The following is a 27237-nucleotide window of genomic DNA, read 5'->3' as shown; positions in this document are numbered from 1 at the left end:
AGGTGTAACTTTTGTTTGGTAGATGAAAGATGAGAAGCCTGTTGAAAACAAAGAGGACTCCTCCAACCCGGAGCCCTCTCCTTTCACGCCACCTGCCAAACCTCAGAAGAAAGATCGTCCTGGGACCTTCACGCCCACCGAGGACAGTTTCAAAGACACAGCAAACCTCATTAAGGAAGACAGTGACGTATAACCCCCGTCTCGAGACGGGACTCAAAGAAAAAAAACACACTTTGCACAGAATTTATTTTTTTATGCAGCCTGTGTACAAAACTCAAATCGTTTTAGGGTCAAAGATTCATCTCTACAGAACAAAAACAAAAGTCTTTCGAGAAGATGCCTTCTGACATTTCTTCTGCCAATTCTTGTGTTCGTGTTTTTCTTTATTTTGATGTACAATATGTATGTCTTTGCACTGAAGCTGCTGATAGAACTGTTAATATGTTGTATATTTGTAAATTTGAACAGTGAGATTATGTCCGAAATATCTCAAAAATTGGTAGCAGATAGATCAATATAAGCGAAGCATAACAACTATGAAAATGTGGGTTACATTCCGAATGTACAGTACTTATATGATCAGATGTTATCAGAGAAATAATGAATGTTGGATTATTTTTACCAAACAAAACTGAAGATGTATTTACGTCTTGCTTGTTTTCAATTTTCAGGGCTGATGAATTAAAAGCACAAAGAAAAATTGGGCAACAACTCATTCGTGTCAGTTAGGTTTCAATTGCAGATTAGGATTTTAAAAGAAAAAGTGAGCTTGAATTTGTGTGCAAAGAATAACTTATTGTACTTAATCACAGTGGGGTGAACTCAAATCAACCTGATTGTTTTTAACGGAGTGGCCAAAAGAGTTTGTACACTGCTGTGTTGTCTTGAAGGGTTTCATATGACTTGAGGATGCAAATGTTAACGTTGAAATTGAGAAGTTTCTGTTTTCTTCACAGTTTTTTTTTTGTATCATGAAGATAAAAATGTGGGATAACGAGAGAAATTTTCTGCTGCTGAGACACAAACGAATAAATTTCCTATTTTATAATGCAGTTTTGACACTTTTTCTGTCCTTGGAATTGCACCCAATTTGTTTCATGAAACACGAGCAACTTCGACTGATAAACTAAGAAGCTTTTCTGTTGTTTTTTGCTTCTTCTGGGCATGGCAGGAGCGTTTTCACCACAAAGTCTGCCACAAATGAAGGCAGGTATGACAGTGGGATCCAGAAAAGCTTAGCATCCCATCCCGCTCCGTAACGTGTGCGTGGGAACCGCGCGGTCAAGGCGTGCTCCATGCACCTGGTCACCTTTGAGAGGTCTGCGCTGCACAACATCCTCATGGAGAAGTCCTGCACTTTCGTATCTGAGAAAAGAAAAAACACATATTAGGAGCTGCTTCATACAATTATGCTGTAAATCAACTGTACCTACAGTCTTTCAAATATGTGTTTCCATATGCGTTTTTAACATGTTGAGGTAGGCGGGTCCACAGTCTCCTCATGTCAGCATTGATTAGATCAACGCTGGTCACAGCTGTCTTGAAGAAACCCGGCTCGATGATGCTCACTTTGACACCAAAATGACTCATGTCTTTCCTGAAGGAAAAGAGACGATAAATTGCCGTATTAGAGGTTTTTTCGATTTCAACTTCAGAAGAATTGAAAAAGAATCTACATAAACATCAAATTTAGCAAATAATACCAAATACCTAATAATATCTAATCTTGAATCTTTCTGCCTTAGCTCCCCTCCTTTTTTTAAGAAACAAACCAACATAAAAAATATGTTTGAGTTCCACACCGTGGATTTAATCCTATGTGGGAATGTGCAAAATGCCAGAAAATATTTTATTGAGAGGCCCTGTGAAAGAATGGTGCCCTGTCCAAGATATACCCAAACCCACACACCCTGAAGGAGATGGGATTAGCTCCAGCAGGTTGGACATAAGGAAGTGGAAAAATATCTTAATAGGAGTGAAAATGCAAATTTGGGGGACTTTATTTTAAAATCTCTTTGGCTTTTTGCGTTTTCCAGCAGATTTTCTTTGAATTCTAGGAACAAATGTGTGTGGAGCTTTTACCTGAGGCTGTCAGAAAAGGCCTCTACTCCCCATTTGGATGGACAGTATCCTCCCCCAACAAGGTTCAATCTTCCGAGTATACTGGCCACGTTTACCACTCTGCCTCTGGCCTTCTTCAGAAGTGGAATGAACTGCAGGGTCACATCAATGAGTCCTATCAGGTTGACATCCAAAACCTTGGTGAAGTCCTCCATCTCCATCCAGTCTGTTGGGCCGATGGGTATCGACCTCCCAGCGTTGTTCACCAGCCCCCAAAGACCTGCGGTGGGAAAGCAAGATAAGGTTGGAGAGTCACAGCTTTTATTTATTCAGATTTCCTTTGATTATGCAGGTTCCTTTTTAAGCTGGGATGCTATTGGTGTCCATTTTAAGGCTTCAGTGGTGGTTCATGTCAGCTGGCTTGATACAACTTAGTTTGTAATATAAAGTTAAAAAAGAAAATGTAAGAAAGATTCAGAGAAAAGACAAAAAAAAAAAGAAAAAAATCAACAATATAATTTTAGTTTTTGTTAAATAAAACTGACTTGGTTGTTTTGAGATGTAACAGTTAACCAAGTTTAACAATGCAGGATAATACAAAACTGTTTTTATTGCTGTAAAAAAATTGACTGATATTTTTCATCAAATGTTAGAAAAATATAAGAAATATCATCCTGCAGACTTAAGAGAAAACATCCACTTGTGTTTTTTTAATAAGTGCAGGTAAAAAGCTATAAACCAGCCTTTTTTGGAGCAACTATTACAGTTATTGTATTTGGATTGTATTTTTTCTTCTGTAAAACATTGAGCTTTGATCAGACCTGAATAAAACGCAGGGTATTACTCAGTTAAGTAAAATACTAACTTTGCAACAGATGAACATGCTGGAAAAAATGTATCTCTGTAAATCCTCAAATCAAGTCAGAAATCTAGGGGTAATCATGGACTCTGACCTGAACTTTAACAGCCATATCAAGTCAGTAACATCAACGGCATTTTACCACCTGAAAAACATTGCCAAAATCTAAAACATAGTGTCAAAGCCAGACCTGGAGATACTTATTCATGCATTTGTCTCCAGTAGGTTAGACTACTGTAACGGCCTGCTCACCGGCCTCTCCAAACGAGCTGTAAAACAGCTTCAGTACATCCAGAATGCTGCTGCTCGAGTCCTGACCAAAACCAGGAAGTATGATCACATTAGTCCTGTGCTCAGGTCTCTGCACTGGCTCCCTGTACCTCAAAGAATAGACTTCAAAGCAGCTCTGCTTGTGTACAAGTCTCTCCATGGCCGAGCACCAAAGTACATCTCTGACATGTTAGTGCCATATGAACCATCTCGTACTTTGAGGACCTCAGGGGCCGGCCTCCTGTTGATTCCCAGAGTCAGAACTAAACAAGGGGAATCAGCGTTTCAATATTCTGCAGCTAAAATCTGAAACAGCCTCCCTGAAGGCGTAAGACAGGCCTCTTCTGTGTTCATGTTCAAATCTAGACTTAAAACATTTCTGTTTAGCCGTGTATATGACTGAAAGGTCCTATCTGCACCTTTCTTTCCTTCCTTTCTTTTTAAATCTTTTTTTTTTTTTTTTTTTTTTTTTAAAGTAAATTTTATGTTGATTATTTCTATGATGTATTGTGATTTTAATGCACTTTTCTGTTTTGTGAAGCACCTTGAATTACTTTGTGTACGAATTGTGCTATACAAATAAACTTGCCTTGCCTTGCCTTGTAAATTAATTCACAACCGCTTTGCTGATGCAAAAAAATAAGTGCAGGAGGTGTAATTTTTAAGTAATCGTCAATGTAAACAAAACTCCTCAACTGTTTATTGTCACTGGACATCAATAATTTCCCTTAAAAGTGAATTTTTGTTCTATTAGACAGATCAACACAATCGTATGCATGTAAATGTATTTTTTTTTTAAATTATCCAGAATGTCAGAAACTTTTTCTTAACTCCATCAGTGCACAACCTCTACCAGCTGCCCGCCTCACCTCTCCCCCTGACCTCTGTGCTGACAAACTCCACTGCCTTCCTGATGCTTTCGCTGTCTGTGACGTTCAGCAGGAGGGTCTTCAGTCTGGGGGAAGTTGCCGCCGTCAGGTCTGCTGCACCTTTCTCCGTGAGGCATGCGGCAATGACTTGGAAGCCTTTTCCATCCAGCTGTTTGGCCAGGAGATTCCCAAAGCCGCTGTCACAGCCGGTGATGAACACATGCTTGTCCCTGAAGCCATCGACCTTGTAGGAATCTCGAATGTATCGGCGGATTGCAGCCACGGCGATCAGAAGGAAAATTAGGCTTAAGGTTGGATGTGACAGGATTACCTGAGGCCCAAAGTGCAGAACAGCCACAGTTTAAGCACCTCTACACAGGAAACCATCACTGACTGAAAACTTCATTTGGAAAAATGAAAGCACTTTACATTTGTATGTATTCATTGACAAAAGAAAGAAAACTATTATTTTTCTTTGTACTTTGATTAAGATAGGAGTGGGAGGAGTCTAAGAGGATAACAACAACAAACAAATATCTGTTACGAAAAATTAAAAACACTGTGATACGACAATGTCATCAGGATCCCCAAGGACAAACAAGTATAGATGAAGGACTTCAACAGAATTTGTCAAAAATTCAGCTCAGCATTTCACATGAAACTACAACTACTGGCAGGCGTGTGGGTGGAGGAATAATGATTTGCGCAGCACCACAGAAAGAATCATCTTTGTAGCTATATATCTATATATCTATATATATATATGATAGGCATACACAACTATCTGTATTACCACACACATTTTTGACAATTTTAACTGTAAAAAGAGAAAAAAGTAAGTGTAACAAAGACTGTTTTTGCCTGATGCTAAATATAATTAAATTCATATTTTTTACCTTTTTGTACAGATTAGAGCTAAAGGAGAACCTGCTTACCTCTACTAAACATCCAGATTCCCCTTCGGTTGACACCTGAGAGAAGAAACCTGTGATAACTTTCTGAGGGTCACACATTTTCTGTTTGCATTTCAAAAAGCACAAAAAACAATCAAAACCCAAACTAATCGGAACGAAGCAACTCAGCAGACCTCTATTAAAACCACGAACGGCAATGTTACCACATCCGTCACGAGGATTTAGAATCCACATATTGATTCTGTCTGCAGTTCAACGACAACGTAAGCATTTCTAAATAACAAAGAAAAAGGTCCATAATTAGTCAAAATATGAGAACTTTCATAAAGATTACTCTTGTGCATCAACTTTATTGGAAATTAAACTGCAAACTGAATTATTTTGGCTTTTCTTATCATTTCACACTGATTAATAATAATAATTTTTACTTTATTTATCCCACAATGGAGAAATTCTTCTTTGCATTTTGGCTCATCCCCTGAGGGGGGGGGTGGGCTACGGGCTGGCCGCGCTCGGGGGGGCTGCTGCTGGCTGAGGAGAGCAGGGATCGATCCGCCATCCGTTCAGTTGTTGGGCGACCTGCTTTACCACCTGAGCTAAACTACTGCACAAATAAAAAGTAAAAGCAGACTCATTTTTGGTTTATTTTGCCATCATTTTTAATTTATAGTATTTTGGAGGCAAACAGCATTTATTTTCAACTTTACTCATTTATTTCATTATTCACTGATTTATGTCTGCACAGTCCAGCTCATTTATCGCACGCACACCCGCTTCAGTTTAAACACATCAGAAATACAAACCCCACAGGACAAAGTTCTATACAAAATTTCAATTCATAAGTAAATTTATCCATTCTTTTCATACTAAAAAATCTGCAAAAGCGTAAACCACTGCTTTGTTTTAAGGCACCTTGACATTTGACCTGAGTGGAATACAAAAGTGTAGAAAATGCAGCACATTTCTCTCTCTTAGAGTTCAAATACTTGGAATTTGATATGGAATCAAAGTTTTTTTTTTTTGTTCGGTTTCCCCTGACTTAACTCTGAAGTGCGAGATATCAGACAGGTTAAAAAAAGACAAACCATCAACCACAAGAGGGCAATAGTTTGGATTAAATTACAATGGCCAAAACAAAAACCTCATTTTAACCCTTTGCCGTCAGTGACACTTGCCTCCTATTTTACATCCAATTAGAAGAAAGATGCATCTCCCAACATACCATGTTCACTGCTCGTTTCGGTGGAGCCGCCTCCTCATTTCCTGCTCAAACTGAATAAATTCCCAAAGCTCTTCCACAAACAAAAGCTTGCAGCTCCAGGGGGAGTAATGCTGCTCCAGACTCAGAGTCCATAAGGTCCATTCAGCAGGAGTTAATGGTTCGCCAGCATGACATTGAGCAATAGGATAAACAAGATTACATGACTCCTGATTGTGACAACTGCATTGGCCTTTCACCACCGATCAACATTCAGCGCTTCTCTGAGCTATAGTTACAAACGCTGCTAAAAATAATGAATAGTCAACTTGAATCCACAGAACTTCCAGAATAAAAGATTAAAATGTTCACAGAATGGACTAACAGTTCAACCAGTCAAATGTGATGCATGTTTTCCACTGATATCACTTCAATGCTGTCCATCTTTTAGAGCATGAATAAAGGAAAGAGTGGTCTTTCCACTGTCAGCCACTTGCTAGAGAAACATTGCTGTTGCTAATAAAGATTACAGAACGGATTTCTTGGGTTTAGGGGAGTGCTTCAGGAAAAATGCGTCTGTGATGAAGGTCGGCAGGTACGACATGGGCAACCAGAAGAACTTGGCGTCCCATCCTGGGGAGTAGCGGTAGCGGGGGTGAACAGCAGCGACGGCGTGCTCCATACATCCAACAACCTTCATCAGGTCACCGTCTGTAAGCTGACTGAACCTTTCGTCCACCCCCTCAAGAGCTGAAAAGACATTTGAAGAATATATTTTTTAATACAAGGTACTTTCACAGGATATCAAATAATGAGGAAATTCATTCTAATGACTCATTAAGAATTAAAATTTTGAGTTAAAAAACATTCAAAAAAAGTACAGTTTTTCAATAACAGGTAAAAATATAATTATTTCTTTTCAGTTGCATTAGGCAAAATATCTTAAAAATCTCAAATAGTGGCAACACTAGTTTGACTGGCGGGACGGACATGCATGTCCAACAGGAAGTTCTTGCATGCACAACATGCAGGAACAATAGAGGCACAATGCTGAGGATTTTTCAGTGCTTCCTATTTATTAAAAGCTACCATGAAAAACCACCAGCTATATCGCTTAAACGAATTTTTGTTTCAGTTTGATCTTCTTTTGCCGTTGCAAAATGGGAAATTTTATGTGAACTATATCAATTTGTAGATCTGTATTTATCAGTTATTGATAACTCGTTAGACTTTATCAATCTATCAGAGCAGAGCCTTCCTTCTTTAATGCTCTGCTTCGGTTCTTTGATGATTTGGATATTTGGTTTGAGCAAAAATCTCCTAATATCTTCATTGATGACTTTTACTGCCAAACTAATAACTCGACTGACTCAAAAGTTACAGTTTTGATGCATTACGACTATTAAATGTAGATTTATTTGTTAAATTTCCGTTCTTAAACTAGTTTGGTTGGACCTTTCTGTGTGGAATTTGCCTGTTTTCCCTGTGGGGTTTCTCCGGGCATTCCAGTTCCTTCTCGCAGTCCAAAAACATACTTCACAGGTTATCATAATCCTGTTAATGGCTCAAATCTTAGATTAGATAAAGCCACCGTTTCCTCACTTGCAACAAATAATCTGGAAGAAGGTGTCTACTGCTAAATGGATTCCAATGAATGAATCCAATTGGAAATTCAGTTTTGCCCAAAATCCATAGTTTTCTTTTTTCTCTCTCATAGAAGTTGAGTTTCCTTAGAATGTAAACAAAAACTAAAGCAAGGAAACAGATTTTTTTTCACCAAACATTAATTTTTCTTGCTGGGGTTTTAGAAGGAAAAACAAACCAATGACATTTAAGTGATTAGGGAGGCGGGGGAACGACTCACTTTTCTCTAAGAAAGCATGTCCATATTCCTCCTGCACATCCTGAGGTAATTTGTCCCAGAGCTTCTTCAAACTGTTCTTCACTAAGGCTGTGTCGGTCACGCTGGTCTTGAAGAAGCCCGGCTCGATGCACAGGACTTTGACTCCAAATGGAGCCATGTTTAAGCTGAAAACAGAACATATCGATTAAAAATAATGAGGTTTTTTCATTAAAAACTGAAAGTAAAGACTCAGATCTCTCACCGCAGACAGTCATTGAAGGCCTCCACTCCATACTTGGACACACAATAAGGTCCACCAAACGGACTTATACGCCCGAACACGCTGGCAACGTTTACCACTCTGCCCCTAGCCTTCTTGATGAGGGGGAGGACGCTCAGTGTTATGTCAATCACACCATTCAGATTGACCGCCAGCATAGACTTGAAATCCTCAATAGTGAGCCAGTCATTGGGACCGGATGGAACACCGACTCCAGCGTTGTTCACAACCGCCCACAGGCCTGAAACAGCGCAAGGATATTGAGAAAAACAAACCTGTGAGACTGAGAGCAGCAAGAACAAAAACACAAGCACTCATCGATGGAACCCCCTCCCTCAGGCGTTACTCAGGAAGTACTTACAGGACTGGCTCTGCCACATGTGACAAAGTCTGCCAACCTCACCATTACTTGGTACTTTTTGCATCCGTTCACAACTATGGCAATATATTATTTTTGAGGTGACCGAGTGAAGAGCGACATGCTACTAACCCTTCTCCTCAACTAGAGTCTTGATGAAAGCTGCTGCCTTGGCAACACTTTCAGATTTGGTGACATCCAGGGACACGGTGTTGAGTCGTTCAGAGCAGAGCTTCTTCAACTGAACTTCACCCGTCTCGGTGTAGCAGCCTGCAATCACGCGGAAGCCCAGCTGGTCCAGATGACGCGCCAGTTTGTTACCGAAGCCAGAGTCGCAGCCTGTGATGTAGACATATTTGTCCCCCTGGTTGGGAACTCGCTTGGTTTCTTTGAACCATCGGTAGATGAACCAAACAGCCACCAGTGCAAGGATGTAAAGGAACATTTTCCTGAGAAAAACATTCCAAAAAGGTTTTAATTAATACAAACTAACTTTACCTTTTGGGAATGAACTTCAGGATGAGCTCAGATCTCCATAAATATCAAAGGTTTACTCTTTTTTTATAGTTGCTGAAGAAGTTCTAAGCAAGAAATGATTTATTTAGCATGAAGAAATGTCATTTCATAAATAAAAATTTAGCTTATCAGTGATACCAGTGATGGTTTTCAAACCAGATCTCCCTGCATTTTCAATAAAGCGTAAAAATAAATAGAATAATTGAAATTTAATTATAAACGAATGTCTAATAATGTTGCAAATACCCAAAACTTTCATTCTTAGTAGTGGAGTGACAAGAAAAGATTCAATTTTACCATTTTAAAAGTATATGAATATATAAAGTATAATCAATAAAAAATTGTTAAACCTTAAAAAAAATTTAGGGAATGTTTTAAGACGTTTTTGTCAACGATTTGTATTGTTAAGACACAATTTACTCATCAACTCTATCTTTCTTTCAGTCTGTAACAGAAACTGAATTCTCTGCTGGTCTTTAAAGCATCAATTACTAACCCTATAATATGGGAACACAGTTAACTCTGTGTGGCTTTTAAAAGTATTTTTATTTGGCAACAAGGAGCAGATGTCGTCACAAAAATAAAAATGAGTCCTATCGTTTTTCAGCCAAGTCACAGAAGCGGCAACTTTAAATTTTAGAACATTAAGATCTTAGTTTAATAAAAACAATCTTTCAGATGAACATGCACAAAATAAGTTCTCCAAGGCTTTTTTACAGAACATAACTTTACCCCTATCTGTCATTTTCAAAGTCATTCATTCTTACAGGATAACTAATCGCACTGAAGTGCAGTTTCAGGTTTCCTATAACAATAAGAACACTAAACTCTGGAGTATTTATGGCCTTTTCCCTAAAGGTGAAAACTACCATGAGAAAGTGGGAAGATGGATTTTCCTGTACATTTTTCATGACTTCATTGGCAATCCTCCATTTTCATGTTGACATTTCTTCAATTATAGGATTTGCTTAAACAAATCTCAAATCTTAGATCACTCATGGCCTTCTTTGCATCCTCTGTTGGGTGGTTGAGTGACAACTTTCATCTTATGCATCTGGATTTGTTTTCATTCCCTCTACATGGAAACTGCTTAGAAACAGGAGTTAACTTTCGATCTCTCTGTGTCTTTTTTTTAAAGAAATTAGTCATTGTATTAAAATAAAAGGTCCAGCACTTTCTGATCTGGACTAATTTAGGGGGTCCAGCTTTTTCCATTGTCCAAGCAGAGTCTTGCACAGCAGACATTTCCTTACTGTCTTCAGAGCCTGGGACGCAAATATTTTAAAAGTGTTCAAATTAGTTGTAAGATCAAATTAAAACAGTTTCACTGCAGGACAGATCCAGACATCTGACAGAAATACATGCAGTTTTCACCAAGGGGGTTGTGTTTTCTCTCTCTCTCTTTTTTTTTTTTAAGACTGGGGAAAAAAATGGTTCACAATGTTTTCTACTTTGATACTCCTTCCTTTGATTGTCTCACATGAAAAGGTGCATGCCACACAGCAAAGTAATGTTACTGAACTGGCTTTAGATGCATGGAGTAAGGTGCTACATATAGGGCACAAGAATGTGGACGTACTATTCAAGAAGAGTCAAAAGAAAACTAGATACCTAACCTTTTTTCATTTTTTTCAAGCTGGAGTTTCTTTTAAAAGGTAAGAAACGTTGGAATAATTCCTAAAGTAATGACTCACCCAAAGATACCTCACATAGTTTTTTTTATTATGAAACAGCAAGCGGCACAACCAAAAGAGTCTAAGGTTGAAGCTATTAAAAAATAAAAAAATCTTGTCATTTTAAAGGTTTTGTTCAAATTAAGTGCCATATTTGCCGAACTTTTACAAAGAAAACAACAGGGTTCACATTACAAATTCATATGTACAGCTTAGCAAGTATCAAAATACAATTTTTAAGATGCTTTATTTTTGATAAAAAAAACCTTTAAAGCCTATGCAAAAGACTGAAAATGATAATGAATTATTTTTTTTTGTCAAATGCCACAAACTAAATTGACTAAAGAAACTGCAACAGCAAATAAAGCATGCTTTTCAGCAACAAAGCAGCTATCAAATATGCCTCATAAAATACTTAAATGATTTATTTATTTATTTATTTTTTATAAATAAGTAGAAAATTGCAAAAAATGCTTGAAAAAGTATAAAAGTCCAAATAGCTATTATAAAAGGTAGCACCGGGCAAAATAAAAGGTATATTATGCCAAAATCGAGATTTTAATTAAGAAAAAAAAACAGATTTATTTTTTTCTTTTATTTTCTTCAAAGAGTTATTGCAACTGTAACGTTGTGTAATCATTCATTGCATTGAGTTTGTCTCCCAATGAGAGGAGTGTGGAAAAAAACTGTCCCGTGGCTGCAATGCTTTCAGGCTGAAGAGCGACTGGTCGCAGCATGTTTAGGTAAACAAGAGCAGCTCGTCCAGGCAGCGTGTCGTGACTCACTGATGATGCATGCAGCCGCACAGTAGTATGAATGAAACACACTGAATCACACACTCTTCCTATAAAGTATATTCTTCCCTCCCCTGGAACATTTAAACTCCATCTGCGCCACATTATTTATACATGGGGTGGGTCTCTAAAACTAGCAGTTTAGCTAGCAATAGTACAATTTTCACGAGCGCAGAAATGAATCTAATTAGCATAATGACACTCGCTAAATAGTTTACATATTCTCATGAAAGTACAAATATACGTAAGAATGTCAAAAATCATAAAAATAAAAATAATAATGTTGCCGTGTAGTAAGATTAAATAAAGCTGACACGTTAGTTCTTTAGTTTATTTTCACTTTAGTTTGATTTAAATTTAGCTAACTAACTGTTGTGTTTAGCAAACGATGCAACCCTGCTAAAGCAAGATTTTTCCTCCTTGGCGACAAAATCTCTAACTACAACCTACTTTGAAGTTTGAGATTTTATTCACCAATACGCAGATTTCATTTTCTAAAAGAAGAAATATGACATTGATTTCAAGACAAAAGTACGAGTACTAGTGAAAGAAAGTCAGGCACTTACGCGTATTTTCGTAGTCAGTGCATAAACCGTCTCCGTGAGGTGACAGGGCTCAACCCACAGTTCAAATACAGTAGATGGTCTGGATTTGAGACAGTTTAGTTCAACCTTCCTATTTCAGTCTGTCGACCGTAACTTCCGGGGACGGCTGCAGAATTTTCCTTTGTGTTTGCCCCATTGACTGTTTATGGTTTGCCCCAACTGATAAGTCACAAGCGCCCCCTGCTGGACACTATGTCAACTTCATAGCACCGGTTTGTGGCATTTATGTTCTGTTTAAGCAAATAGAAAAGGGGAGTTGAGTAAACTTTAAAAAGACCAAGTTTATTTTTTTCTACTTAATTTATTGTTTTTAAACACACACAAATTATTTCATTGTTTTAATTGTTCCATCTAAATAAGAAGAGGAACACATGTAACTCATTGTAAGTTTCATCTAGAGTAGAATCAATGGGAGCAGGAGCTCACAAAACAGCTACCAAATAAAAGAAAAAGAGATTATAATGATTCTAATGCAGCTGTCTCAAAGCAGTGATTGAGGGGAAAGGCAGTAGGTGAAAGTGCAACCTGCATGGTGATATGAAAGCTGTTGTGTTGACATAGTGCGTGGGCTGGTTTTTTAAGACAAACGTTAAAGATTATTCACACAATGAATGGATGGTATTGCACCAATGCACCCCACCCCCCACACCACCCCATAATCTTGAAGTCCTATTCCTGAAACATTAAAATAATATACCTTTTCATGCATTAAAGTCAGCAGATTACCAGCACAGTGTAATTTAACAACATTTTTTGAAGATCTTATATCTTTAAATTGTTCTATTTCCTCCTAATAGCTTCTGGGCTTTCCAAATCCCCAGTTATTTATTTGACCAATCTTATTGATCATTTTTAACAATTCTTTTCCCCTTGTCCACCTGATGACTTCTTCTAGTGTGTAAAATAATGAAAATGTCCCACATTGTAACTTGTTTTAACCTGATCTAAACATTGAACTGTCACATGTCAGACATTTAAATGCAGGAGAACACCAAGATCTTACTGTTCAAGAAGCTGTTACATCATTAATCCTTCTCCCAATCAATGATCAGCTCTGTGAATAATACTTGGTGAACAAACTATAAACTAATTTGCACTCACGGTCATTAACCTCTCAAGAACTACCGGTAGTTGATTACAACACTCTAATGTCTGTTTTTAAGAAAACATTTTTTTTGCTATTTAGAATTTCAATAAACCTCTCAATCTGCGGCTGTTATCGTACCATTTATAATAAAATTACTTATTTGTTAAAAAATCTTCAGATGCTTCATTTTTAACTAAAGCAATCAATCTGGAACCATAAGAAAGTTTTTGTCATTATAAGAGATTTATAGCCTATATATGGCCTAAATCTGTCCAAAGTATGACAAATATGTAAAATGTTTCCTAAAATCCTTGTACATTGTAATGTGGATGGTCTCCCAGGAGACTATAAGGGTTAATACATCCTTCTCTGTGGTGAATTTGACGGGGATGTTTTTGAATATGTATTTCATATGAACCACCAGCTTTTAATTACTAGGATGCATACATTTTATTTTTAACAATAAAGCAAAAATATTTAGTTGTTCTGCATAAAAACGTAGTTACCTCAAGACCCCAATCAATGACCTTGCAGTCACTGCACTCATTTTACAACCACTATTGATAAGAACTAAATTCTGTTATCCCATTGAATGTACTTTTTTCTGTAACTTCGACTTTTTTTATTTTTTTATTTACAGATGTCAAACTCCTAGACAAAAAAAACAGTTTTTAAGCAAACGTTGATTGTTTGTTGTGCAAATAACTTTAGTTTATTTGCACAAAAATATGCTGTCTGGGATGAACCAGGGCTGACACAACCCTTATCAGGCTAATTGAGGTGTAGATAATGGGACAAAAAAGTCATAGTTCACCCTGATAATACAATATAAGACCATGTGTTGACTTTTAGCTTTGCCAGTGGATTCTTGGAGAAAGCCAGGTACTGTACACTTACATTCTTCATCATGTATTCTGTATTATTTTAGTTTAACTGAATTTTAAATGGTAATTTTTAGCTGTTTCCTGTTATTTTACAAAACTAAATTAGTTTGAAGGAACCATTAATGTCTAGTTGACATGGTGTTATTTTTTTTCTTCACTTTTCTTGCTAGGTGAGACAGCTGCCTGAGTCAAAGAGGAAAAATGAAGAAATCTGACATTCGAAAGGCAAATAAGGAAGGTGTGTGAGCGGCTTTATGTTGTAAACCTAAAAAACACACACTTTTCATAAAGTTAACTCGTGTTTACAAAGCTAGAATAAATGAACAATACTCTTTCTTTTTTTTTATCAGACGGTGAAAACAAGTGAGTTTCTTTTCATTGATTTAATGTTAAGCACAGTAAAGGTTTGAAGATTTTTCTGCAAATATATGAATACATTTTGTTTTTCAGAAATAAAAAGAAAAAGGAAAATGCACTGAGTGTTGGATACTTTCAACTGGTACTTTAAAATATATATTTGTGGCTAACACACCACACTTTTATATCATAGTTGATGTAATTAGTGATTAGTGATTTACCACTAATTGTATTAAATTATCTCTCCAAGTATCGATTCGCCACCGGGAGGGACACAGTGATGATGGTGGTCGGCGGCTTTTGTGCCCTCATCCACGGCGCCGCCACACCACTCATGCTGCTGGTCTACGGCATGATGACAGACACATTTGTGGCTTATGAGCTCGAGGTGCAGGAGCTTAAAGACCCAAACAAGGAATGCTTAAACGACACCATCTATTGGATAAACGGTTCCATTTATGAAACAACTGACAACCAAACGGTGACCTGTGGGTGAGTCCTGACTGTGCTGTTGTGGGGATGGATTTTGCAGCAAGAGGCAGCTGTTTTTGTTAACCCATCCTTTTGTTTTTTAGAGTGAACATTGAGGGCCAGATGACCCAGTTTGCATATTACTATATCGGCATAGGGTCAGGAGTTCTGCTTGTTAGTTACTTCCAGGTGAGTGTTTTAGTTTGCACTGCACTAAGTAACGACGAGTTGCCTCAGTCGTGTATAAATATCCTCCTGTATCATCATTTAGATCATGTTCTGGGTGTCAGCAGCTGCAAGACAAACTCAGAGAATCAGAAAAACGTACTTCAGAAGAGTGATGCAGATGGAGATTGGGTGGTTCGACTGCAACTCTGTGGGTGAACTCAACACCAGGATTTCTGAGTACGTTGGAGTTCTCAACCTTCTTCAGATCAACTGTCATAGGTTTTGTCTGAATGTTTGCTCTCTGTTCCATCGAAGTGATATTAACAAGATTAGCAACGCCATCGCCGATCAGGTTTCTATTTTCATTGAGAGGATCTCCACCTTTATTTTTGGCTTCATGGTGGGATTTATCGGAGGGTGGAAGCTAACATTGGTGGTCGTAGCAGTCAGCCCCCTGATAGGAATGGGAGCTGGACTCATGGCCATGGTAAGAAGACAAGATTTTTTTATGTTTAGAACTACATTGTTGTACATGACACTTGTTTTTGTAAATTATTATTTCTCTGCACAGGCTGTGGCCAGGTTGACAGGAAGAGAGCTGAAGGCCTACGCAAAGGCGGGCGCTGTGGCGGACGAGGTGCTGTCATCCATCAGAACTGTTGCAGCGTTTGGTGGGGAAGAAAAGGAAGCTGAGAGGTATCCCATAACATAACGCACAATCATGGCTTCATCAGAAATTACCTTAAATGTGAACTGTGCAACAGGTACGACAGAAACCTGGTAGAGGCTCAGAACTGGGGAGTGAAGAAGGGCTCGATCATTGGAGTTTTTCAAGGGTACCTGTGGTGCATCATCTTCCTCTGTTATGCTTTAGCCTTCTGGTATGGATCCAAGCTGGTCATTGACAGCAAAGAGCTGTCTCCTGGTAATCTCATTCAGGTTAGTGAAATTAAAGCTTTCTCCATAGTTAGTCTAAACATGTACTTATAAGCCAGGGATCTGCAACCTTTAATGCTAAAAGAGCCGATTTGGGTAGGTTTCATATGGACCAAAACTCAAACAAAGCCATAAAATCCTACTTTGCCATTTAGATTAAACAATTAAAAAAAAAATTAAATAAAAACAGAATGTACAAAAATGCGGATGTGATAGATTATGAGGATAGATGGTTGCCAATAACCCACAAGGGGGTTCACATGTGGCAACCCCCACACTTCGGTTGCTAAGGTGAAGGGCTACCATCCAGGGTTTGATTCCTGGGGTAATTTTTAAGAAGAGAGCTTTTTTAAACTGAGTTTGTGAAAGTTCTTTGAAAGAGGAAGGAAGACTGTTCCAAATTTTACATCCTCTGTGTAAGACACTAAACTGTGACTGAGTTATGTGAAAGAAAGGTGCTCTGATGAGAAAACGTATGATTTATTCAAAGTGTAAGCATTTCTCTTCAAATCAGAGTTACAATGGAAGAATAAAAGAGTCGCATGTGGCTGCGGAGCCTCAAGGAAGCAGCCCCCTGTTCTAAGCAATTGATGAACATTTATTTTGCCAAACAATACATTTCAAAGGTCAGCTGTTGTTTTTGCGCTTAGCTAAACCATCAATCGATTACATGAAACATTTTTTTCTGCAATTTTCTCTTCACGTTCGCAAATATACCTCAGTAAGAATGTCAATTTAGCTGATTGCTTTGTTCTTGGTGAGAAAGTCATAAAAAATGTGTTTTTGTGTTTGGTTTCTTTTTTGGTGAGGTTGATTAAAACATCTGTATGTTGGGGTTTCTGTTTCCACTTCCAGGTTTTCTTTGGCGTACTCATAGCTGCTACAAACCTGGGTCAGGCCGCTCCGTGTTTAGAGGCTTTCGCCTCTGGACGCGCAGCAGCAAAGACCGTCTTTGAAACCATTGATAGGGTGAGGAGCTTGAAAGATAATCACATCTAGACATGGTTAGAACAAAATGTGTCTTAAACTAATAAATAAATGTCTGTTGCTTCGTTTACAGGAACCAGAGATTGACTGTTTGTCAGAGGACGGCTACAAACTCGACAAAATCAAGGGTGATATTGAGTTCCACAACGTCACTTTCTACTATCCATCTCGACCAGACATAAAGGTAAGGATCCTTTTACAATGTCTTTGTTTTGTTTTTATTATTTAAAGTGACCTGTTTACAGATTTTGGATGATCTAAACCTACACATCAAAGCTGGAGAAACAACTGCTTTTGTTGGGCCAAGTGGATCTGGAAAGACCTCAGCTGTCCAGCTGATCCAGAGATTTTATGATCCGAAGGAAGGAATGGTAATAAACTGAGGTCACATACAAGCAAAATTGTACTTTTCAAAGCTTTATTGTAACTTCTCTGAACAAACACCACATCCTCAGGTGACTTTGGATGGCCATGATCTCCGCTCTCTAAACATTCAGTGGCTCCGCTCTCTCATTGGCATTGTGGAGCAGGAGCCAGTACTGTTTGCTACAACCATCGCTGAGAACATCCGATATGGCCGACCTGGAGTTACAATGGAAGACATCATCCAGGCAACGAGAGAAGCTAATGCTTATCATTTTATTATGGATTTACCCCAAGTATGCTAACAGAAAATGCAGCAAAACCACAGCAACAGGGTTCAGATACAGTCATTTTGAACATTTTCTCTGCAGAAATTTGACACTCTGGTGGGTGAGGGTGGAGGCCAGATGAGTGGAGGACAGAAACAGAGGATCGCCATCGCTCGGGCTCTTGTTCGAAAGCCAAGGATCCTTCTGCTCGACATGGCCACATCTGCCCTAGACAATGAGAGCGAAGCCACTGTGCAGGAAGCCTTGAATAAAGTGAGTGACTGTCTGAAAGCTGCATGTATTAAACACAAATGGGGAAAAAACATGTTTCTAATTTTGCAGGTACACACAGAAAGGACAACAATCTCTGTGGCACATCGACTTTCCACAATTCGAAGTGCAGACGTGATTGTTGGGTTTGAGCATGGACGGGCGGTGGAGAAAGGAACTCACAGGGAGCTGCTGGAAAGGAAGGGTGTCTACTTCACCCTCGTCACCCTACAGAACCAAGGATCTTCTAACACAGCTCAGGGTGAGCCACAAGAGGCAAATCACACAAGTTTTACTATCCCATTGAGTTTGTTTTAATGCCGTTGACTGATTAGTTCAAAAAAAGGTAATATGTTGTGGGAAAAACAGCAACTTTTAATCACAATGACAGAAATTTGTGTGCACTGATTTCAGGCGACCAAAAGAAAAACTAATCAGTCCAAACCTGGGGAAAAAGTGAACAAAATGATATGTTCTAATAAAACACAGAGACCTAAAGGATGGAAACCAACAAATGTTGGTCACAATTACAATGCAGAGCATTTGAAACTTTTGCAACACTTCCCACATGGCGTCAAATCGTGTAGAATGTCAAGCATGGAGCACATGCTTGAACAGGCGCATGCTTCAGTCTCGTGTTGTAGCCAGAAGCCCAGGGAAAATTTCAGTCTCCAGGTAAAATTTTCCTCAAGCCGGCTGTTTGTGCTGCTGAGAATGGAAAATTTCACGCGCAGCTTAGAGATGGTGTTCCTTGTAATTAGCGAATACTATTTAAAAAGAAAATACTAGACCCTAACATGATAACCTATTAGGGGGGGGAAAAGGCTTCTAGACCACAGTAATGCTATCAAACCAACTAATCCACAATCCTTATATAATGACAAATTAATAGGAAACTGTAATTTATAATGATTTAGTCTTCTGACATAAACAGTGCCAAAAAACAAACAAACAACAATCTCAAGAATCTCGCAATATTGGAAACATTTTTAAACAGTGAAACAGTTAAAAGACATGATTGTCGTTTACAAGCTTCACAGGCTGCAGGGGACAGGTTACTATTTGGTTTATTGTTGTTCCTTGTTGGCCATTTTGAAAGTGAAACTGAAATCACTGTAATTTAAGTTTACTGGGGACTCAAGTTAGATTTCCTTTGGTCTTAAAGTTTCATTGAACTTCCGCATGTCACCATACTACTTCCGCAAGCTTCTGTAAAACCCCTGAAATTCCTTTAAGTCTGAGGTCAGCAACAAGCATGTGTGTCATCCTCAAAGCTAATGCCAAAATAATAAAAGGAGGTATGCCTTCCTTAAACGGTCATGAGTTTGTTTGGAAAGTAAAACAAAAAATGAAAACATTAGTTCTTTTTACTTCTAGATGAGATTAGTGAAGAATCTGAAGAGGAAATTGGTTTTAAACTGGGGGATTTTAAACGCTCCAGCTGCAGATCCAGTGTGAGGTAATGAATACAGATCATGCACACATAGCTGATTATGGAACTGGAAATAAAAAATATTCTACTTTTACTCAAACCTCTGCAGGAGCTCGGTGCGGCTGCGATCTCAGAGCAAACTGTCAAGTGATTTTGTCCCTGACTTTGTGTCAGGCAGCCTCAAGATCGCTTCAGACGTGGACACTCCAGCAGAAAATGTAAAGCGGATGCTGTTCATGCAATGCAGCGTGCTAACTCAATCCCCCTCTATTTTATCTAACACATGCTGGATTTGTTGGCAGAGTCTTGAAAAGGACGCAGATGAGCATAAGGAATCTGCTTCAGTTGCACGAATCCTGAAGTACAACCAGCCTGAATGGCCGTACATGCTGCTGGGCTCACTGGGAGCTGCCATCAATGGCTCAGTCAACCCAATCTATGCCGTCCTGTTCAGCCAGATTCTTGGGGTGAGCGGCCATACAGTGATGAATCTACAGTATGCTCACCGGTACAAGTCAAACTGGTTTGTTTGGACTGGTTTCTGTGTTGTGTTTTACAGACTTTTTCCATCCCCGACCTGGATGAGCAGAGGAGGCAGATAAATGGGATTTGCCTTTTGTTCTGTGTTGTGGCTGTGATCAGCTTCTTTTCCCAGTTTATTCAGGTATTTTTCCTTGACATTTTAATTTACATTCGCATAATGCATTAATTATTACCTGCCAAGTCACCTATACATCACAAGATAGATAGTTTGTACAGGAATGAAAACAAGTGAAAACTTTTTCCCCCCAAAAATTTAAAAACCGTTTGGATAATTCTGTAAAAAAATATTGAGTTCCACTGAAAACTGTAACAACCTTTAACATAACTCAAATTTCCCACTCATTGTATATCGAAGAATCATTTAACCTATTAAACAATTAAATGATCGAACGGTTGGCGGTTCGATCCCCACTCCCACCAGCCAAATGTCGTTGTGTCCTTGGGCAAGACAGTTCACCCTCCTTGCCTCCAGTGTGGCTCCACTGGTGTGTGAATGTGTATGAATGATCCCGGTGATGGTCAGAGGGGCCGTAGGCGCGAAATGGCAGCCACGCCTCTGTCAGTCTGCCCCAGGGCAGCTGTGGCTACATTAGTAGCTTACCATCACCAAGTATGAATGAGGAGTGACTGAATAATGGACACAATGTAAGCGCTTTGAGTGTCTGGAAAAGCGCAGAAAAATCCAATCCATTATTATTATTATTATTATTAAACACTTTAAACGTCTAATTTTCAAAATGACATTTTTTGGAATAAAAAGCTGGTTGAGTGTTTTTCTTTGTTAGATGCACCAGTAAAATCCAGCACAATCAGACCCTAACTAATATGAATTTAAACACTATTAAGTCAAATTATTTTTTGTTCAGTTTGTTATTATGTTATTTTCATCAACTTAAAAAGGAGTTGACAGGAAATGAATTATTTAAAAAATAAAGCACAACCAACACTATAAACATTTTAAAACTACAAAATTTTTTCCAAAAACAAAACCTTCAATAAAATGTTAATGATTTAGCATTGATGCTGGAATTCTGGACAGCACTGATTTAAACTGGTATGGTAAATCCATGTAGCTTAAAAAGCGTCAAGTTAACTTGAAGAAAAACATGGAACTTCGTAGTAATGTCATTTTTATGGTGTATCTGCTAAAAATAGCAACATACGAAGTAAAAATCACAACCAGGTTTCTTAGAAAATAATTCTATGTGGTAGAGTGTTCTCTAAATATAATGTGTGCCCTTCATTTTTGAACATTTTCCACTCTTATTTTCCTAAATATTAAACGAAACACTGTGAAACTTTAAAATTGTAGTTCTTATTGTAGATTAAAGTTTTTTTTCTTCCTATTAAAAGAATTTCATTTGCCATACAGACAAAGAAAACTTAAATACAAAAAAAGGAGGAAATGTCTGAATTTTTACAATTAAAAAAGGAGGATTATTAGAAGTTGCTTGTATTTATTTTTCATTTTTCTTTGAGAAACAGAGTCTTGAATTGTATTTCAAAAAAGGTCCTTTAGGCTCAGATTCCAATTAATTACTTCTTATTGTGGCTAACTAAATTTTTAAGAGTTAAAAAGGGTAAGTAAAAACAAACTTAAAAACCTAACATACTTAAAAAAAAACTTTTTCATAAAAATTATTTTATGTGAGATCTTTATGTCAACTTTTTTTTCATGTTGGTTGACTCAGTTGCGTATCGTTCAGGGATTTTCTTTTGCTAAGTCTGGAGAGCTGCTGACCCGCCGTCTAAGAAAAGTGGGCTTCCAGGCCATGCTAAAACAGGAAATCGGATGGTTTGACGACCCTGAAAACAGTCCTGGAGCTCTGACCACCAGACTGGCCACAGATGCATCCATGGTCCAGGGGGTGAGCTGCACATAAAAGCTCAAACATACTTATGAAATTGTGAGTAAACACGGTTTTGTTTGGCATGTAACTGTAAATGTTTCTGCAGGCAACCGGTTCTCAGATTGGCATGATCATCAACTCACTGACCAGCATTGGAGCCTCCTTCATCATCGCATTTTACTTCAGCTGGAAACTAACATTGGTAATCCTGGGCTTCCTCCCACTCATTGGCCTGTCAGGTGTATTCCAAGCCAAAATGTTGACAGGTTTTGCAAAAGAAGATAAAAAAGCCATGGAGGCTGCTGGTCGGGTGAGCATCACCTTCGTGAAATCAGTACATTCTCCATGTTGGCTCACATGAGACAGCTGCGATTGGTCTTTCCTTCACAGGTCTCCAGTGAGGCTCTTGGCAACATTCGGACTGTTGCAGGGTTGACCAAAGAGCGCTCCTTTGTGGAATCATTCGAGGAGAAACTAGAGCTCCCATATAAATCTGCCAAGAAGAGGGCCAACATCTATGGGCTCTGTTTCGGCTTAACTCAGTGTGTCATCTTCATGGCATACGCTGCTTCATTTAGGTTTGGGGGCTACCTGGTCAGAGCTGAGGGGCTACAGTACATGCTGGTTTTTAGGTTGGTAATGCTTTTGTGGCACATTTTCGAATGGTTCTTTGTCAGACATTTAGACTGTTTACCGTCTCTTTAGGGTGATTTCGGCTGTGGTGATCAGTGGGACGGCCCTGGGAAGAGCCTCCTCCTTCACTCCTGATTACGCAAAAGCCAAAACTGCAGCCGCTCAGTTTTTCAAACTGTTGGACAGAGTTCCAAAGATCAGCCACACAGATGGAGAGAAATGGGTGAGTGAATTTTACAGTGGAGGAAGAAAGTATTTGATCCCTTGCTGCTTCTAGGTTTTCCCAATTAAAAAGGAACTTATAGTCTAACGGTAGGTTCATTTAAACAGTGAGAGATGGAAAATCACAAAGAATTGGCAAGACTTTATTTGCATTTTATTGAGGGGAACAAGTATTTAATCCCCTTGTAACCATGAAGAGTTCTGGTTCACACAGACCATTAGACTCGCCTAATCAACCTCTCCCCAGGAGAAAAGACACCTGTTTAAAGTAATCACCTGGAGAAAAGACACCAGTCCACAGAATCAATCAGTCAGACTCCAAATGTTCCAACATGGGAAAGCCCAAGGAGCTTCCAGTGGATTTAAGAGAGAAGATTGCGAACCTGCATGAGACCAGAATGGACAACAAAACCATCAGCCAGAAGCTGGGGGGGGGGTTAAGGTGAAAACTGTTGGTGCCAAAATACAAGAATTACAACATGATCATCAATCCACATACATAGGTCTATGGCTCCAAACAAGAGCTCACCTGGTGTTTGGTGTTTTTTTTCAATGATTATGAGAATACTGAGAAATGGGCCTAAAACAACTAGTTATGTAGTTAGTTGAGGATTTTAAAGCACCACAGTCACTTAAAAAACCATTGGTAATACTTGACACAGCAATAGTTTAATATCAGTACTCACAAAGTCCTGCTTTGGAAGGCATATGGAGAGACCCGCCTGTGGTTTGTCACTGAAGGCCTTCATGATTTAGAGAGGGATTGGGAGAAGGAGCTCTGGTCAGATGAGACTAAAATGGATCTCTTTGGTATCAACTCAACCGTCACGTTTGGAGGAAGAGAAATGCTGCCTTTGACCCCAAGAACACCATCCCCACTGTCAAAGCATGGAAGTGGAAACATCATGCTTTGGGTTTGTTTTTCTGCACAGGGCCACAGAGCCATCGATTGTCAAATCCTGAATAAAAACCTTCTTCCCTCATGCCAGGAGGCTTAAAATGGGTGGTGGATGGGTCTTCCAAAAGGGCAATGACCCAAAATATACATCCAAGACAACCAAGAAATAGCTGAAGAAGCATAGCTGAAGCTCAGAGTTCCCATCTACATCCACCAAATCTGAATGATCTAAAGGTGGGATGCAAAGAAGAGTTTGTACAGATACCTGCTCATTAACTACAAGAAACACCTGACCTCTGTGCTGCAAACAAGGGTTTTGCCACAAAGTACTAGGTCATTCCGGAAAGAGGGTTCAAATACTTACTTCTCTCAATGAAATACAAATCATTTTTTTTATGAATTCTTTGAATTCAATTTCTTGATTTTCTTCTTGATTTTTCTGTCTCTCCCTGTTTAAATGAACCTATCATGAAAGCCTATCAGTTTCTTTTTAAGTGGGCAAACCTTCAATACCAGTAAGGGATCAAATAATTGTTTTCTCCACTGTAAATGCCATTTAAATGTGTTCAAATGACCCATAAAGGTTCATATTTTCCCTTTTGTAGGAAAACTTCAAAGGAGAAGTAGAGTTCCTAAACTGTAAGTTTACATATCCAACTCGACCAGACACCCAAGTGCTGAAAGGCCTGGTGGTTTCAGTGAAGCCGGGCCAAACATTGGCACTGGTTGGAAGCAGCGGTTGTGGGAAAAGCACTGGTGTTCAGTTATTGGAGCGGTTCTACGATCCTGATGAGGGCAAAGTGGTGCGTCTTGAATCAGTACATCTAATTTTCACAATTTTACCACATATAGATAAGTATTGCCAAATGACTATGTTTTATTTTCAGTTGATTGATGGCCGCCCATCCTATTCTGTCAGCGTGCCCTTCTTGAGGTCTCAGATCGGCATCGTGTCACAGGAGCCAGTTTTGTTTGACTGCAGCATTGCCGAGAACATCCAGTATGGAGACAACAGTCACAGAATTAACATGGAAGAGATTGTAGAGGCGGCAAAGACGGCTAATCTTCACGACTTTGTGATGACTCTGCCAGATGTGAGTCTATTGATTCAATCCTGCTGAGAAATCAGGTCACTTTTTTTTAATCAACCAGTACAATTAACAAGAAAATAGCTTATGATTTACAAGAGGTACATTTTATGTCAAACTATTATGACTCAAAAAACTTGGTTGGGTAAATAATAATTTTAGAACATTGGAGTTTTATTATCTTGGTAAAAGATTAAAATGAAAAATAGATGGGAGATGCAGGAAGTAGTCAAAAAAACTTTTAGAGAAAACTTAATTTGCCATTTAAGTCATTGAAAGTAATATAAAAACTTCTGCTGGGTTGAGAAAAACACGGCTTTTAATGAATATTCTTTACATTTTTCAGTCAGCTTCTTTGTTGTATTTAAGGTGAATTACTGAGAAATACGTTTGCTCATATAAATATAGTTGTTAAATGATACTAATGAAATATTTTTTAAATATAAAATAAAATTGGTCATTTTAAGAAAAGCAATTCCAAAAGTGAGACTTACCTTTTTTTGATTTTTCAACAAATTTGCAGAAATATGACACTCAGGTTGGAGCTCAGGGCTCTCAGCTCTCCAGAGGACAGAAACAACGCATTGCTATTGCCAGAGCTATTATCAGGAACCCCAAGATTTTGCTTTTAGACGAAGCAACTTCTGCCCTTGACACAGAAAGCGAGCAGGTATGTTGTGTCCATTTTAAAACAAATCAGCCTCAGAAATCAAACATTTTCCATCATCTCTGCATCGTGTGGGTCTCGATTGGATTGGACAGCAAGTGCTTTGTTTTCCTTCAGATCGTCCAATCTGCTTTGGATGAGGCCAGAAAAGGACGCACCTGCATCGTCATTGCTCATCGACTGTCAACCATCCAGAATGCTGACATCATAGCTGTGATGTCTCATGGAGTCGTCATAGAGCAAGGCACTCATGATGAACTTATGGCCAAGAGAGGTGCCTACTATAAACTAGTCACAACGGGAGCTCCAATCAGCTGAACGTCTACAAAGTAACAGCTAAACAAGCAAACAAAGTTCAGCGCACAAGAAAGAAAACTATGAGGAAATGAGGGAGACAAATACCTGGCTGCAGCCTCATGTATTTTCATGCTACATTAAATATCTTAACACATCTGCAAAAGGGCAGTGTTCCCTTCACAGAACAGATACCAGGTTTATAAATTAAAATACCAGCTTATGTAAGCAAGAGTTTGATGTTGTCCATCCTTCAAAAATCATGTATTTGAATTATATTTAAAGTTTAAACCACCATACGAGTAAAATAAAAAACTTTACGTGGAAAAAAAACACCACAGAAATCAACATTTCTCTGCTTTTACATGAGAAATCAAACCTTGACTTTCTTAAATGGGTAAGAAAATAAAAATATCAAGAATATTGCCACTGTTCCTGCCATTTGTAACAAAATTGTTAAATGATTTTATTCAGTGGATTAATATTTAGAAATTATTAAAAAAATCTAAAACATAATTGAAAAAAATATTACCCTTTGTGATTTAAAACCTACTGGGAGGTATCGTCAGGAATGGGTGGTGTAGAACCCAGAATCCAGGAGATCAGGCTGAATGGCAGTAACATAAAAAAACAAAACACTTTAATAAACTTAAACATGAACAAAATGAATCACAAGGAAGAAATGAAAAGCAAAGCCGGTTTTCTGACAAGAATGACCTGAAAAACAGAAGAGGATCATCAACATAAATGAAGACAGAAAGAACCCTGAAAACCTGACAAATAAATATGAAAACATGACTAAATATAAAATCCACAATCCTCACTGATAGGGGGCTTTCAAATTAAAGTTGAACTTTGTGTTTATTACACAGTTTAGCTTGAGAGGAGATAATATTTGGAGAGAAAAAACATTTAAGATAAGTAAAATAAATTATGTAATAACTAGAAGAAAGTAAAAAAAAACGTAGAAAACGCAAATGACATAACTGTTGTAAGGATTCTACCAACAAATGTATATAGATAAATATAAATATTTGTGTTTTCTATTGTTAATCATGCAAATCCTTTGTATATTTTTGCAATAATTTGTTTTTAATTATTTAACATGATAAAAAATATATATAAATACTGTTGCATGCATTTTTAGACTTTTGTAAGTAACTAAAATGTATTAAAAACTTTTACATTTTTGTCTTTCAATGCTGTGTTTGTATTCATGTTAGCTATCTTTAACTTGATTATATTTTAGGGTCCAAAATAAACAAATCCAATTACGTATTTATACAGCATCACAGGTTAGTGATAAAACGTGTGATCCAAGGCAGAAATGAGTGGGGACATCATGGTAAAGAGACAAATAAGTTTAAGTGATACTTTGAAATGTTGTAAATAAATAGGAGCCATATTTCTTCAAACTTGATTTGGCAGAGAGCCTGTGCATCAACAGACATTGCATAATTCAGCACCAGGCCTCAGGTGAATTCAGTGCTGAGCAACCGAAGACGAGTGAGAAACGGTGGAAATGGATTCTGCTCCCAAGTTGAACTAATCTGCCTAATCTGGTTACATCAGACTCTG

At 38.2% G+C, this 27237-nt stretch overlaps 4 protein-coding genes across 11 annotated transcripts in view; 2 read left to right on the top strand and 2 right to left on the bottom strand.

Annotated features, from left to right (window-relative positions):
* lrp2a (low density lipoprotein receptor-related protein 2a) overlaps positions 1-1052 on the top strand; it is a 56051-nt gene extending 54999 nt beyond the window's left edge. For all 7 annotated transcript variants that reach the window (XR_013652625.1, XM_020713109.2, XM_011489764.4 and 4 more), the window contains one exon: positions 23-1052. Coding sequence is in view for 6 of the 7 variants with exons in the window: in XM_020713109.2 (XP_020568768.1) it covers positions 23-193 (171 nt within the window). In the remaining variant the exon portion in view is untranslated. The remainder of the gene's footprint in view (positions 1-22) is intronic.
* rdh1 (retinol dehydrogenase 1) lies at positions 230-6333 on the bottom strand. Its single transcript, XM_011489765.3, has 6 exons — positions 6196-6333; positions 4995-5030; positions 4060-4390; positions 2083-2341; positions 1434-1597; positions 230-1365 (listed from the first exon to the last, which is right to left on the bottom strand). Exons 1-6 carry the CDS (start codon positions 6196-6198, stop codon positions 1127-1129), a joined length of 1032 nt encoding a protein of 343 aa, XP_011488067.2. The 5' UTR covers positions 6199-6333; the 3' UTR covers positions 230-1126.
* On the bottom strand, positions 5608-12438 carry dhrs9 (dehydrogenase/reductase (SDR family) member 9). Its single transcript, XM_004081741.5, has 5 exons — positions 12202-12438; positions 8785-9101; positions 8277-8535; positions 8036-8199; positions 5608-6921 (listed from the first exon to the last, which is right to left on the bottom strand). Exons 2-5 carry the CDS (start codon positions 9095-9097, stop codon positions 6698-6700), a joined length of 960 nt encoding a protein of 319 aa, XP_004081789.1. The 5' UTR covers positions 9098-9101; positions 12202-12438; the 3' UTR covers positions 5608-6697.
* Positions 10684-26941, top strand: abcb11a (ATP-binding cassette, sub-family B (MDR/TAP), member 11a). Of its 2 annotated transcripts, none has more exons than XM_078939298.1 (28): positions 10684-10823; positions 14382-14449; positions 14562-14574; positions 14662-14710; positions 14819-15060; positions 15144-15228; positions 15311-15444; positions 15523-15694; positions 15779-15903; positions 15972-16146; positions 16999-17112; positions 17204-17314; positions 17376-17501; positions 17586-17789; positions 17865-18035; positions 18105-18294; positions 19410-19491; positions 19574-19682; positions 19767-19931; positions 20024-20128; positions 21714-21875; positions 21964-22167; positions 22248-22489; positions 22563-22713; positions 24216-24413; positions 24498-24704; positions 25222-25368; positions 25483-26941. In XM_078939298.1, exons 2-28 carry the CDS (start codon positions 14413-14415, stop codon positions 25681-25683), a joined length of 3921 nt encoding a protein of 1306 aa, XP_078795424.1. In that variant the 5' UTR covers positions 10684-10823; positions 14382-14412; the 3' UTR covers positions 25684-26941. The 2 variants fall into 2 exon arrangements, with proteins under 2 accessions (XP_078795424.1, XP_078795423.1); XM_078939297.1 differs by lacking the exon at positions 10684-10823 and adding an exon at positions 14138-14209.
* Positions 26942-27237: the final 296 nt, after the last annotated feature.

The sequence above is a fragment of the Oryzias latipes genome, chromosome 21 (assembly GCF_053564925.1).
Source record: "Oryzias latipes strain Hd-rR chromosome 21, Olatipes_Hd-rR_3.1".
Taxonomy (NCBI): domain Eukaryota; kingdom Metazoa; phylum Chordata; class Actinopteri; order Beloniformes; family Adrianichthyidae; genus Oryzias; species Oryzias latipes.
This window is presented reverse-complemented; position numbering and strand designations above follow the sequence as displayed.